Source organism: Egretta garzetta, unplaced genomic scaffold (assembly GCF_000687185.1).
Source record: "Egretta garzetta isolate BGI_Z169 unplaced genomic scaffold, ASM68718v1 scaffold481, whole genome shotgun sequence".
Classification (NCBI taxonomy): Eukaryota; Metazoa; Chordata; class Aves; order Pelecaniformes; family Ardeidae; genus Egretta; species Egretta garzetta.
The window spans coordinates 204,267-218,463 of NW_009258681.1; the positions used below are offsets into that span (position 1 = coordinate 204,267).

General features: G+C 63.6%; 1 protein-coding gene across 1 annotated transcript in view; it reads left to right on the forward strand.

Moving 5' to 3' along the window:
- Window positions 1-14,197, forward strand: part of ANK1 (ankyrin 1) — a 53,435-nt gene that overhangs the window by 35,448 nt on the left and 3,790 nt on the right. Inside the window, 26 exon segments of the mRNA XM_035888677.1 lie at window positions 501-698; window positions 918-1,016; window positions 1,408-1,506; window positions 1,825-1,923; window positions 2,018-2,110; window positions 2,285-2,357; window positions 2,743-2,766; window positions 3,672-3,771; window positions 4,032-4,110; window positions 4,398-4,690; window positions 5,107-5,261; window positions 5,440-5,651; window positions 5,781-5,985; window positions 6,173-6,269; window positions 6,637-6,865; window positions 7,048-7,173; window positions 7,269-7,388; window positions 7,607-7,691; window positions 7,951-8,025; window positions 8,414-8,545; window positions 8,728-8,874; window positions 10,485-11,037; window positions 11,588-11,846; window positions 13,163-13,246; window positions 13,532-13,699; window positions 13,990-14,111. Of these exon segments, the coding sequence (XP_035744570.1) occupies window positions 501-698; window positions 918-1,016; window positions 1,408-1,506; window positions 1,825-1,923; window positions 2,018-2,110; window positions 2,285-2,357; window positions 2,743-2,766; window positions 3,672-3,771; window positions 4,032-4,110; window positions 4,398-4,690; window positions 5,107-5,261; window positions 5,440-5,651; window positions 5,781-5,985; window positions 6,173-6,269; window positions 6,637-6,865; window positions 7,048-7,173; window positions 7,269-7,388; window positions 7,607-7,691; window positions 7,951-8,025; window positions 8,414-8,545; window positions 8,728-8,874; window positions 10,485-11,037; window positions 11,588-11,846; window positions 13,163-13,246; window positions 13,532-13,699; window positions 13,990-14,088 (3,903 nt within the window). The 3' untranslated portion in view covers window positions 14,089-14,111.

The following is a 14,197-nucleotide window of genomic DNA, read 5'->3' on the forward strand; positions in this document are numbered from 1 at the left end:
GTCACCGCCAGCCTGCGCGTCACCGCGGGCAGAGGGTGCCTGCCAGCTGCTTTGCTCCTGCGGCGCGGCAGCAAAGGCAGCGCTCAAGGCCTCGCAGGCTCTGCCTGAATACTAATCCTGCCTATTGCCAGTTTTGCTCCACACCTCAGCCAGACACGTTCTAGGAGGTGTCTGCCTGCCCCGACCTCTCACGGCTCTGGGTGGCTGAGTGCTGCTGTACAAATTCATGTGTGGAAAACACCAGGACAGCCGGCATCGGTCAAACCTGAAGCCGGTGGTCTTTGAAGCCCCTGTGCTGACTTGGCTGGAAGAGTGGGCTTTGGCCACAGCGTCAGGGCTAGCTGCTGTCAGGGAGATGGTTTGGGTGTGAGTCTGCATCCCCGAGCTCTGGAGGTGACTAGGAAGGGCAGACCTGGCCTGGAGAAGCAAGGTGGCACCTTCTGTCCTTGCCGCTCTGCTCGGCAGGGGCTGCACACTGCAACGAGCCTCTCTCCCTGCAGAACGGGTACACCCCCCTGCATATTGCTGCCAAGCAGAACCAGATGGAGGTGGCCAGCAGCTTGCTGCAGTATGGGGCTTCTGCAAATGCGGAGTCTGTGCAGGGAGTCACCCCCCTACACCTGGCTTCCCAGGAGGGGCATGCGGACATGGTGGCACTGCTGTTCTCCAAACAAGCCAACGGTGACCTAGGCAGCAAGGTAAGCTGTCCCGGCGCGTCCTGCCAGGCTGGAGGTGAGCACCCCGGCAGTAGCAGACAGGGTGGCAGTCCAGGCCCGAGCGCCTCCCTGCATTCGGGCAGCAGTGGCCAACAGCACCATGTCAGTCAATTTGCCAGGCTGGAGACCTGACTTAGAGTCTCTGCTGGTAGAGCTGCAGTGATGGCACTGCCACTGTGCTGAGACCTCCTCTGTTTGCAGAGTGGCCTGACTCCTCTCCATCTCGTGGCCCAAGAGGGGCATGTGCTGGTTGCTGATGTTCTGGTGAAACACAGAGTCACAGTAGATGCAACGACCAGGGTAAAGTAGTGCATTGACCATGGCTGTGGTGAAAAACATGTGGGGGAAACTACCTCTAGGCCTGCTCCAGGAGGAGCATTGCTTTTCTCTGTGTGAGAGTCTCCCCTCTCACAGGCATCCTTACCATCTTGTCTGTGTCTCGGGGACTCTTACTCCTCTTCCTCCAGCTCCCTGGAGGGATGATTCTTGCCTGCTCCCACCCCTCTACCCCTGGGCCCAACGTGGTGTGGTCTGCAGTGTGCCTTCTGCCCTGGTCCTGGGCTTTCAGGCAGCACCTGCACGCGTGCTCCATCCTTCATCCATGGGGGCTCGCCTGTGGGATGACCATACCCAAGCCAGAAGGGCAGGAGGCACCACTGAGGGTGGGCTGAGACCTGATCTCGTCTTTCAGATGGGCTATACCCCACTGCATGTGGCCAGCCATTATGGGAACATCAAGCTGGTGAAGTTTTTGCTGCAGCACCAGGCTGATGTCAATGCCAAGACGAAGGTACTGAGATGTCCTATGCTCCTTCTGCCCCATGCAACAGCACACGGGTTGATGGGGAAGGTTTAGCCTCCCTCCCTGCTTCCACTTCTCCCCTCCTTCCATCATTGCTCCAAGCCCTCCTGTCTCCATGGCTGGAAGCTGCTGTGGTCTAGCTACAGCCCTGGGCAGGTGCTGACTTCTGCAGAGCCCTTTGCTTACTCGGGAAAGGAGGGAGCCACCCTCATGCTCCAGGCATGAAGCACAGTGTGAGGCCGCGGGGCATTTCTGGGGCAGCTGACTCCCAGAACTGATGGCAGCACCTTCTGTCCTCCCCTGCAGCTGGGCTACACCCCCCTGCACCAAGCGGCGCAGCAGGGCCACACGGACGTTGTGACACTGCTGCTGAAGCATGGTGCCTCTCCCAATGAGATCAGCACAGTGAGTACGGTGCCCACCTACACTTCCTCGCCCCATGGCAAGCTCGGGTGCCTGCCTGCGGCTGCTGCTGACCCCGTCCTTCCTCCTTGCGCAGAACGGCACCACTCCCCTGGCCATCGCAAAGCGGCTCGGCTACATTTCCGTCACAGATGTGCTCAAGATCGTCACAGAGGAAACCGACATCCCGGTGAGCCCCTGGGGACTGGGAGCAGGACACTGTGGAGGAGGGCTGGGGCTGGGAGCAGCCAGGCGGAGGTTTGCGGAGTGCAGCTGGGCAGGGCCAGCGCTGGCAGCCCGGCCCGGGGGTGAGGAGGGGGCTGCAGGTGGCTGCACCCCCTCTGACTCCACTCTGCTCCCGCAGTCAGTCGGTGACAAGCATCGCATGAGCTTCCCGGAGACTGTAGATGAGATTCTGGACGTGTCAGAGGATGAAGGTGAGGGGCCGGAGCCAGGTTGCACCATCCCAGAGATCTGCTGGCTGGGCCAGCGTGGCAGGCAGAGGCCCCAGGGACAGGCACTGGTGTTCCTGCCAGCTGGGGTGGGGGAGCTGCGTGGCCCCACAGTGGTCTTGCAGAGAGGACAAGGGGAGCCCACCACACCTCCTGGCTGGGGTGCTACCCTGCGCTATGCAGGAGGGATATGCCTGGACCTCTCCGTGGTCCCATTCCCCAGGGAGAGTGTGCACAGAGTTTTTGGGCTTGCAGAGTCCCCCACCGTGCCCTGCTCTGCGGGCTGGTACCAGCTCCCAGCCCAGATGCAGCCGGTCCGCTCCTGCTCCCTCCCACCAAGACCTCACCTTTGCCTCTTCTTACTTTGCAGGCACTGCTCATGTCACAGTAATGGGTATGAAACGTGTCCCCCTGCCCCAGCTCAATGGCCCATTTCACCCCATGGCCACTAACCATTCGCACGCCACATCCATCGCTGAGCCTCGCTGCTGGGCTGGTGCTCTCCAGCGCAGGCCCTGCCATCCCGCCCTGCCTACCTGTGTCTGTGCTGCTTGCTGTGGTGTGACTGCATGAGTGGGGCCATCCCCCAACTGCGGGAGAGCCCTGGCTCCCCGTTGGCCCCAGGCCCTGTCCCCAGTGGGCAGAAGAGCCTGGTTCTGTGACAGACTCCAGTGCCCCTCCACAACCGCCCCGTGCCGTCCTGGCCGGGGCAGGGATGCACCCAAGCGCTCAAAGGTCGCTGTGCTTCTGTGGTCCCCTCCTCATCACTGGGGCTCTCTCCCTGCTTTGGGAGGTGCTGGACTCCTTCCCATAAGGGGTTGAACCCTGGTGAACTCCTTGGCAGGCATTAATTGGGCCAGCAGGCAGTGCTGGCTGGGCTTGTGCCTCCAGGGGGGCTGCACAGATGCACTCAGCAGTGTTAGGGCATCCTTCCTGTGTCCCCAGCCTGCCTACACTCCTGTCCCCAGCGTCCAATGGTGGGGCATCCCCAGCAGGCTCTGTTCTGTGCTGGGTGCTGTGGCAAAGGGGTTGGCTAACAGCCAAGGCTCCTGACAGCTGCCCCAGCTCCTGTCCCACTGACCCACAGCACAGACCTTGACCCCGCCAGCAGACCCCGTCCGGCAGAGGGAAAAGCCGCCCCGTGGCTGGCTGAGGCCCAGAGGATGAGTGTGCGTGGCCAGCAGTGGGAGCAGAGATGGGCCTGGCTCCAGCTCTGAGGAGGGGTGGGGGCAAGGGCTGGATGTCTGTGCTCCCTTGTCCTTCTGCCTCTCTGCATGCTGAGCCAGCTCTCGGTTTCAGAGGAGGAGCTGATTGCACCAAAGCCTAGGACACTGGATCCCAGGGACCAGGAGGGCAAGAGGGAGATGATGGAGTTTGTGACCACAACACCGGAGCAAATGTAAGAGGCACTAGATGGTGGGGAGGGAGCGGGTACAGGGCACAGATGCCAGCGGGGCAGGGACAGCTCTGGGCAAGGAACAGACCACTGAGCCCCTGCTGGCTAGCGTATCGGGCAAAGCTAGTTGGTGGTGTTCTTGCACCAAGGACATGCTGCTGAGTTTGCCTCTGTCCAGCGGCCCTGGGACTCCCTGGGGACAGCTGGGGGCCAGGAGGCCAAGGCCGCCACTTCAGTGTCTGTCACTTGCTCTCTCCTGCCAGGGTGGAGTCTCCAGCTGTCCAGCAGGTCCCCTGCGTCCCACCTGAGACTGTGGTGACCAGAGCGGAGGAGCCTGAGCAGGTAGGACCTGTGGAGACAGAAGCTGAGCAAGTCAGCCTGCCTAATGCGCCCTCGGTGTCCCCACAGGAGGTGAGCATGAGACACAGCCTGCCACAGCCACCCCAGGCATTCCCTGCGGGGGGCAGCCCCCCCACCACCACAGAGCCAAAATGTGGGGTGGGTGGTGGGGATGGACCCAGTGGTACGGGACTGCCCGGGGAGGGTTGTGAGACTGTGGAGGAGTGGGAAGGCTCAGCACCCCCAAATAGGACCCTGTGCCCATGGAGGCTCTTCCCTGCCTTATACAGCCCTCCAAGGAGTTTGACGAGGACTCCCTGATCCCCAGCAGCCCTGCCACTGAGACCTCGGATAACATCAGCCCGGTGGCCAGCCCCGTGCACACAGGGTGAGTGCCCAGCCCATGCGGCAGATGCATGCTCTGCACGTGGGCTGGCTGCACGGTGCCCACCTGCCCATGCCTCTGCCTGCTCCAGATTCCTGGTGAGCTTCATGGTGGATGCCCGTGCCCACCGCTGGCTGAGGAGGAGGGTCTGGCCAGCCGGATCATCGCCCTGGGGCCCGCCGGTGCCCAGTTCCTCAGGTGAGCACAGCTGGGAACAGAGAGATGGGGCTGCCATGCCAGGGCCATCCGTCAGGACTGGGGGCAGCTCCGGGCTCTTCTGGAGTCTCTGCCAGCTGGGCAAGACCTCTGCCCATCTCTGCTTCTGGGGGTCTGGTGCAGGAGAGATCCTGCCTCCGGCCAGGCGCAGCGTGTTTCTGGGGTGGGTCATTTCAGAATAGTGGAGCAGTGGCTGTGCTGTGGTAGGAAAAGCCCTGACCGGCACGGTCCTGCCGGGCGCAGAGCCCTGTTTCCCAGAAAGAGGGGTGTGAGCAGTCCTGCCTTCCTCCTCTGGCAGCAGTACAGCACGGGCAGGAGCTCTGCCCAGGGCCACCTTGCTGCCTGCATGTCCTGGTGGCAGCACGTGGGTGCAAGCACCCTTCCTCTGCTGTCTGTAGCCATGTCATCGTGGAGATCCCACACTTTGCCTCGTATGGGCGTGGAGACCGTGAGCTGGTGGTGTTCCGCAGCGAGAACGGCTCTGTCTGGAAGGAGCACCGCAGCCGCCATGAGGAGAGCTACATGGACCAACTGCTCAACGGCATGGATGAGGGTGAGTGTGCTGGGCGGGCAGGGGCTCAGCACCACGCGGCTCCCCACAAGCAGGGCTGCGGCTGGCCTGGGTGGTGGGATGGGGCTGAGTGTGGCGTGATCGGTGCAGCCTGGAGTGGGTGGTGGGTGACAGCTACGGGCTTGGTGTGTGGGCACTGATGGCTGCGCTGCCCTTGCAGAGCTGGAGAGCATGGAGGAGCTGGAGAAGAAGAGGGTCTGCCGCATCATCACCACTGACTTCCCTCTCTACTTCGTGGTCATGTCCCGGATTCGCCAGGACTGCGATCAAATTGGCCCCGAGGGAGGGTGTTTGAAAAGCACACTGGTGCCCATGGTACAGGCCACCTTCCCAGAAACCGCTGTCACCAAGGGAGTGAAGCTGGCCCTGCAGGTGAGCCCCCGAGAGCCTGGCCCGGGGCCCAGCTGGGCTCCTGCAGGCGGGGGTAGGCAGCAGGTCCAGGCTGCACCCCAGCCCGGAGAGAATCAGCCCTGATGCCCGCGGTTGTGCTGCTGCCCACAGGCACAGCCGGTGCCCGACGAGCTGGTAACTAAGCTGCTGGGGAACCAGGCGACTTTCAGCCCCATCGTCACGGTGGAGCCGCGCCGGAGGAAGTTCCACCGCCCCATCGGCCTCCGTATCCCACTGCCACCGTCCTGGAAGGACAATCCCCGAGACAGCGGTGAGGGTGACACCACCAGCCTGCGCCTGCTCTGCAGTGTGATCGGTGAGGCTGCCAACCCCTGCCGTGCCAGGGGAGCGTGCTCTCTGGTGGGGATGGGCTGGGCTGCCTCAGTGGGATGCAGCTCCTGGGAGCTAAGGACAGGTCACGGCATGGAGAGAGCAAATGCCTGGCGGATGCAGACCCCAGGCTTACGGAAAGGCAGCTTGCTAACCCTGGCTTTCTGCTGCAGGAGGGACAGCCCAAGCCCAGTGGGAAGACATAACAGGCACCACGAAGCTGGTCTATGAAAACGAGTGTGCTAACTTTACCACCAATGTGTCTGCCAGGTGAGTCCTGGGCGAGCGTGTGCTGATCTGGGGACATCTGCCGCTCGTCGGGCCCTCTTGGGGTGCAGCCTGTGCCAGGAGGAGCCTCCCACCCATGTGCTCATTGGGGTGCTGCCCCATTCCCACGTGCAGGGCAGTTGCCTCCAACCTTGAGACCCCCACGCTGCCTCGGCACGCGTCGGGAAACACTCACAGCTGGCTGTGCGGAGGGAAGGGGCCATACTTTGGTGGCTGGGTCCCAATCACGGATGGGGCTGCTCCTGAGCCCAGAGCTCTTGCGGTGCAGTTTGCTGCTGGGGGGTGGGACAGCTCTCCTGGTGCCACTGGGGAACCTGCCCAGCAGCGCTGCCACCCGGCCCTCCCACAGGTTCTGGCTGGCCGACTGCCCGCGCACAGCCGAGGCCGTGCACTTTGCCACGATGCTGTACAAGGAGCTGACGGCCGTGCCCTACATGGCCAAGTTCGTGGTGTTTGCCAAGATGAATGATGCACGGGAGGGCCGGCTGCGCTGCTACTGCATGACTGATGACAAGGTTGACAAGACTTTAGAGCAACATGAAAACTTCACCGAGGTGGCCCGCAGCAGGGACATTGAGGTTTGTCCCCAGCAGCATGCATGGGGGGTGGCAGGGAGAAGGCTGCCCAAGTGAGGGGAGACTGATGCCAGTCGAGGGGGCTGGCCCTGGCCTGGGGAGGAAGGTCGGGGTTACCTGCCCTGTCCAGGGGCAGGAGAAGCAGCTCTGCGCAGGGTCTGAGCCTGTTTTCTGCTCTCTGCCAGGTGGTGGAGGGGATGCCTTTGCACATCGAGCTCTCAGGGAACCTGGTGCCTGTCAAGAAGGCCACTCAGCCCCGCACCTTCCTCTTCCAGTCCTTCCGGGAGAATCGTCTCGCCATCCCCATCAAGGTAACGGGGCAGGGTGCAGGGCTGGGCTGCAGCTGGGGCCCCTGCGCCTGCCCTGTGCCCTGTGCCAGGCCACCTAACGGGCTCTTGGTGCTCAGGTTCGGGACAGCAGCCGGGAAGCCAGCGGCTCCCTGTCTTTCTTGCGCAAGGCCATGAAATACGAGGACTTCCAGCATGTGCTCTGCCACCTGAACATCAGCATACCACCCTGCACCAAGGTCAGTGCCGGGTCTCTGGCACCTCTGGGAGGGGGGGGCGGGGGTCCATCCCTCCCCCAGGCGCAGGAGGCAGCCCTCACTGCCAGCATCTCCTCCTCAGCTGCTCCACATGGCCGTGCCGTGCCGCTCTGGGGCTGCAGGAGCAGCAGTGGTGCCAGGGCAGAGCTGCTGCCCTCTTTTCAAGCTGGTGACCCCTTGCTTTGTCCCCGCTCTCACAGGGAAGTGGCAGTGAGGAGCGGAGGAGGACACTGACGCCGTTGTCTCTGCGGGAGCGATACAGCATCTTGAGCGAGACCAGTTTCGGTACGCAGCCTGCTGGGACTGCCCAAGCCCAGTCACCACCTGTGTCTGGTGTGCCCAAGCCCGACGGAAAGGCTGGGCTGACCCTGTTGTACTTGTGCTCGTGGCAGCTTCCCTTTCCCGAGGGTGTCCTTGGTCCTGCCTGCGGGGCAGTGCCATGCCTACGGGGCTGGGAGACCCCCAGAGCCAGCACCCCTTTCCCCTCTCCACCCCAGTGCAGGGGCCTGCGCAGCTGAAGCTGTGACTCCCTCTTCTCCTCCAGGCTCTCTGAGCAGCACGGACAAGGCCGACCAGAAGATGGTCGACATAGCAGAGCAGCTGGGCCTCAGCTGGGCCGGTGAGTCCGCACCTGATGGCTCTGAGGATGCACAACACTCCTCGGAAAGCGGACCCTTAGGAGGGCTGGGAACAGGCCGCAGGGTGGAGCGGATATGCTTTTGGCTGTCCAGGGAGCTGGGCCCCGACGCAGCTGGTGTGCACGCAGCCCGCCCCAGCTCCTCCGGCAGGCTGGTCACCCCCCCAGCAGCAGAACCTGTGCTGCTCCTTAGAAAGAGGCACTGCCCCAGCCCCTGCTCCTGCTCGCTTCTGCTGCGTCAGTTGCGCGTGACGCGGGGCATCCCCTGCTGGGTCTGGCTGATGCCTTCACGACAGCCCTGGCCTTTCTGACTCGGGAGCCGGCGGCGGGTGCCAGAGGGTGTGCTGCTGAGATGCGGTGTCTCCCCCAGAGCTGGCACGCGAGCTGCAGTTTGGGGTGGATGACATCAACAGGATACGTGTGGAGAACCCCAACTCCCTGCTGGAGCAGAGCATAGCCTTACTCAACCTCTGGGCCAGCCGCGAGGGCAAGGGTGTCAAGAGTGAGTATCTGTTACGGGCGCGGAGGCGGCCGGGCTGGCTGCGCAGAGCAGCGTCTGCGTGCTCGGGGGGCGCTGGCCGCTTCGCACCGCTGGTTCACGCACACTTGCCCGCCTGGAGGCTGCTGGGATGTGGCTGTGTTCCCCCCCGTGACCAGTTTGCTGACACTGGCTTCCCCCTGCAGTTGAGAGTCTGTACACCGCTCTGAGGAACATCGACCGTGGCGAGATTGTCAACACGCTGGAGGGCTCTGGCCGGCAGAGCCGCAGCCTGAAGGGCAGCTGGCGCTACGCGGACAGAGACTACTCCCTCTCGCCGTCCCAGATGAATGGTGAGTCCTGGCTTCTGCAAGGGACTGCAGGAGGGCCCCGGGGGCAGGGTCCGTGCAGGCAGACCAAGGCTGATGTCTTGCCTGACCAGGGTGCCGCCGGTGGCCCGCTGGGAGCTGAGTGGGCACAAGGCGTTGCCAACAGACACGGCCTCTTCACTGGGGCTTACGCTGCAGGAAGCTTGGCCCTGCCGTCCTGCCTTCTCAGAAGCCCTCCAGATGGGGTGGACCCACTTTCCTTATCCCGACATGCCAGTGAGAGGTGCCGCTGGCTGTGCGAGCTGAGCCACGGCCAGGGAGCTCAGAGTCCGGTGGTGCGCCTGGGCTGGCTCCCTGGCAGAGCGTGCCTGGGTGCGGGGACGCAGCCAGGGTCAGCGGCGGTGTGTGCCGTCTGGGAGCCCGCGCACCGGGCAGGGACAGAGCTTTGTGCTGCTGCAGCACTGGCTCATCGCTCTCTCCCTCTCTGTCTCTCCCCTTGTTCTGCTCTCTCAAACATGCCACCTAGCGCCATCAGGTGCGGGCACTCCTGTGGGTCACTTCTTGTCACCACTCGCCTCTGAGCTCATCCTGGCCTCTCCTTCTCTCATCTTCCTCCACTGCCTGTCTCCACTGTCTCGACCTCAGCTGAGCCCTCCAGGAGCTGTGTCCTGCTCCAGCGACTGCATGTCACCAGGGACTGCCCCTCTCATGGCTGTCGTGCTTGCAGGCGGCCACCCCAGGACTTCTCCTCCTGCACTGCCCTGTGCTCCTTCCCTCGCTGGCCCTGTGCTGCTTGACCCTGGCCAGGCACCTGCATGGGGGAGATGTGCCCTCTTTGTGCTGGAGGTCCCCACTGTCCCCCATTGCTTGGCTGTGGCTAGCAATCCCTGGCTGCCTGGGGGGCAGAGTGGGTTCTGTGCTGGTGGAAAGGGGGCTAGTGGCTCAGAGCTGAAAAAGGCTGAGCAAAGCCATCTGCACGGGTGGGAGCGCCTGGCTTGGCTGTAGTCTGTATCGGGGTGCCTGGGCTGTGCTCGTGGCCCTGGCTGATGAGGGCATGACAACTGCTTGTTGTAGGTTCTAGGGCCCTGGCTGCATCCCGAAGGGCCTTGGGGTTGCATGACATGTACCAGGGCCATCCTTCCCTGCTCACGGAACTACTTCCAGGCTGCTCTTCTGTGCTGTGGAGAGGGGTTGACTTTGGGAGTCAGTGCCTGCCAGACTTGGCCACCTGAACTCTAGGCTGACCATCAGCCAGCTGGTGCTAGATGGGGGCTGTAGGCAGGGACCTGGGGGCTGACGGAGCAGGGTAGCAAAGAGGGCACTGTGTCCTGCAGTGTGGATGGGGCATCGTGTAGCCCCCAGGCCAGTCCTCCCCCAGGGAGCAGGCAGTCCCAGGGCCTGCCCAAACTGGCCCCAGGACTTGAAGGGAGGCACAGCAGTGCTTGCAGGGACCATGCAAAGGCAGCCGCTGCTGTGAGCGCAGCCCTGCACAGCCCAGCCACTGGGGTCTGTGGCATGTCCATCGCTGTCCCTGGGGCAGGCACCCTCCCAGAGGCTGTTTCCCTTCTCACCCCACTGTGCTTGTGTGTGCGTGAGACGGCTGCTGGAGATGTTGCCTCTGTCTGCCCATATAGGTTACGCTTCGCTGCAGGACGAGCTGCTGTCCCCCGCCTCCCTGCATTACACGCTGCCATCCCCGCTGCGTGCCGACCAGTACTGGAATGAGGTGGCCATCATGGATGCTATCCCCATGGCTGCCACCGAGCAGGACGCCCTGATGGAGATGTCCGACATACAGGTGTGGTCCTCAGGGCTCACCCCCTCGCTGGTGACTGCTGAGGACTCCTCTCTGGAGTGCAGCAAGGCTGAGGACTCGGATGCCACAAGCGAAGGCCGGTTCCCGGGGCAGCTTCTAGCAGATGCACATGGCCCAGACCACATGGGCTCTATGGACCTGGTTGAGGATGACACAGTGGACTCAGATGCCATGAATGGCCTGATTGACCTTCTAGAGCAGGAGGAGGGGCAGAGGCCAGAGGGGAAGATGCCAGCCGGTGATCACCAGCCAGGGACCAGGGAGCAGGACCCAGAGAGTGAAGTCTCTTTTGTTTCAGTTCAGCAGAAGGTGCAAGCCAGGATCACGGCATCACCTACTGTTAGCCACGTCATGGAGAAGAGCGCAGACAGGTACTGTGGCCTGGGGCGCTGGGGTGGCTGTGGGAGGGGAGCAGAACCGCTTCGCCAGCTATTGCCCTGTGCTGGGCCAGCTGCAATAATCTCCCAGCTTTGCTTGCTTCTCTGCTGGTCTCCAGCGCTGGAGCCCCGGCATCCCTGGCAAACAGAGCAGTGCCTTGGGCCAAGTGCCTTGCGCCTCTCTGGAGATGCTCGGGGGGGCTCCTTGCAGAGCGCCTGGGAGGGACCCCGGGCAGACAGCCAGGCCCTGCATGTAGGTTGTGCTTACCGGACCCATCTCAGCCCGGGCTGCATCCTCCTGCGTTCCCAGTGGCGCTGGCCCTGAGCGGTCCCTGGCAGAGCCCAGCGATGCTCCACAGCATTGCCTTAGACCCGCACAGCCAGGCCGCGAGGCTGTGGGGTGGGCAGGGAGTGTGGCAGGGCGGAGGCCCGTGCCCTTGGTGCATCTGCGTTTTGTGCTGCTTGGGCTGGGTGCCCGGCAGTGCCGAGCCGGGGAGCCCAGCGCCTGGCGGTCTCTCTCTCCCTGTCCCTCTCCGGTGCCCAGGCTGAGGGACTGGAATGCAGAAGGCTCCTTTATCTCCTGCCTACAGGACCTGACAGAGGGCTCCTGGCAGGAGGGGGTCACCCGAAGGCTACTCCCGACGCACACCATGGCCTCTGGGGCACAGGGCCAGGAGCAAGAGCAGGTCCTGGTGCCGGCCGTGGAGCTGATGCGGGTCAGCTCCACAGAGGACGGCGACTGGCAGCCCCCGCACCCCACAGGCGGCTGGCAGGAGGAGGCAGACAGCCGCTTCTTTGGGCAGGTGAGGGTAAGAGCAGGGGGACCCGGCTCTGCAGGTGGTGGAGACCCTCTGGACAGCCCTTTCCTGAGCCTGCCGCAAGGGCAGCCAGGCAGACCTGCTGCTAGCAGAGGCACAAAGTCTCTTGGCACGCTTCCTGCCCCCTGCCCCTGGGGTGCCTCTGAGCCCAGAATAGCCTGCTGTGCTTGATACCCGAGCTCTTGCTCTCCGTTTATAACCCAGCCAGCCTCCCTGCCTGCTTCCTTACTGAGTATCGGCCCTGGCCGCCGGCCCCACAGCCTGCTGAAGCCAGAAATAGAGCTGGTCTGGGGGCCAGGCTGGGCAGTGGGCATCCTGCCACGGCCACACGGAGCCAGCAGGTACAAGGTGAGGGCAAGAGCCTTTCCCTGGCCAGGGCAGACACAGCCATGGCAGCAGCGTGGCCATGCTTGGAGGTGGTTGCTCAGCTCTGCAGTGTGTCTCCCGAGTCACGTGCGATTCCAGTGACACCCCCAACCCCTGGCTCCTGCCCAGGGCTTCATTTGTCCCGTGACGGAGGACTGCACGCTGCCCTCCCACCAGAGCCGGGAAGACAGGTTGTTGGCAGGCTGACAGAGAAGGGGGACAGGGCTGTCCCAGTTACTGCCTGGCTGGGGACGGGTGGTGCTGCCACCGCCCTGGCCCCATGACTTTGGCAGAAGCTGTGAGCGCGAAGGACGCCCCACCTGCCCGCTCCCTTCTCGCCGCCCACAGCCAGCTGAGCTGCGGCAGCTAGGGCTATCGCAGTCCTCCCGCAGAGCCAGGGCACCGTGCCGGGCAGGCTGCAGACCTGCAGGGCTGCTCCTGCCGCGGGGGCTTTGCCTGTCCCAGCCGAACAGCATGGCCGGGCTCTGAGCTGCGGGCTCAGACCCTCAGGGCGCGCGTGCAGCTCCGTGCGCTGAGGCAGGATGTGGGCTTTCCTGGCCCAGCTGCTGATCGTCCTGGTGCTGCTGGCCTTCTTCCTGGTCAGCTGCCAGAACGTCATGCACATCGTCAGGGGCTCCGTCCGCTTCCTGCTCAAACACGCCCACCGCGAGCTGGACAAGGAGCTTGGGGAGAGCCAGGGGCTGGCGGACGACGAGGAGGCTCTCTCCACCAGGGTCGTCCGCCGGCGCGTCCTTGTGAAGGTAATGAGCAGGGAGCTGAGAGCCCAGCCCTGGGGCAGACGCAGAGGAGAGCAGTGAAGGGACGCGGCAGGGTGGGAGACGGAGGCTGTGGGGTGCATGTCAGGTACTGTTCTGCCTGCAAAGGGGCTCCCCTCACCCCCCTGAAATGCTCTGATGTCCCTTCTGTCACTGCAGGGGAACGAAGTCCTTCATCTCCCCGGAGAGCAGGTGACTGAGGAGCAGTTCACAGACGATCAAGGCAATATCGTCACCAAGAAGGTGAGTGCTCGAGGGCATGGTGCGGGCAAGGGCATGCCACAGACTTTCTGCTCTGCCCAGCTGCCCTGCTTCTCCCTGCAGCCCAGGGGCCCACGCTGGGCTCCCGCCTCCCACCGTCTTCGGTTACGGTCACGGCCCTTCTCTGGCCAGAGCCTGCGCATGGGGCAGAGGCTGCGCATGGGGCAGAGGCTGCACGCCGTGTGCGGTCCAGGGCCAGCCCGGGCGAGGAGGCAGGCACGGTGCCTGGGGGCTGGCTGTGACGCCCGGCTCTGCGGGTCTCCACAGGTCATCCGGAAGGTGGTGCGTCAGCTGGGCCCTGGTGACACGGGTGACAGGCAGGAGCAGGAGGAGCTGATTCTGGAGGGCTCCCTCCAGCAGCCCCGAGACCTGGAGGCTGAGGACGATCACTTAATGAAATACTCCATCCTGCACCGGGACGGTCTGGGATCCAAGGTACAACGTTGCGTATAGCCCTCCCTCGCAGGCAACCTGCCCGGGGCCAGCACCACCTCTGCGGGACTCGTGGGCTCTGGGGCTCCGCCACCCTCTGTCCTTTCTTCTGCCCTGCTCTCTTCTCCTGTTTCCCCTCTAAGGCTTCCAGGGGCAGCTCTTGCCCGCTGTACCAGTCTTCTTGCTTAGTGTCTTCTGCCAACTGACTCTGCCTTTCCCTCTCCTGTCCTCTTCTGTATGTCTGTCTGTTCACCTGGGTGATGTCCTGCTTCCTGCCCCTGCGGCTTCCTCAGGAGGAGGTGCGAGTGCGTGTCCCGAAACTGGAGGTCTCCGGGGGCAGGATGGGGGCTCAGATAGTGAAACGAGCCAGCCTGAAAAGGGGGAAGCAGTGACCCCTCAAATGGCCTCTTTTGAGGTAACCCCACCTTTGCTCTTCCTTCTATCCCAGCTCCCCGAGCTGCTGTCCGCACTGAGCTGCGAGCCATGCCCGTCCTCCTGGGG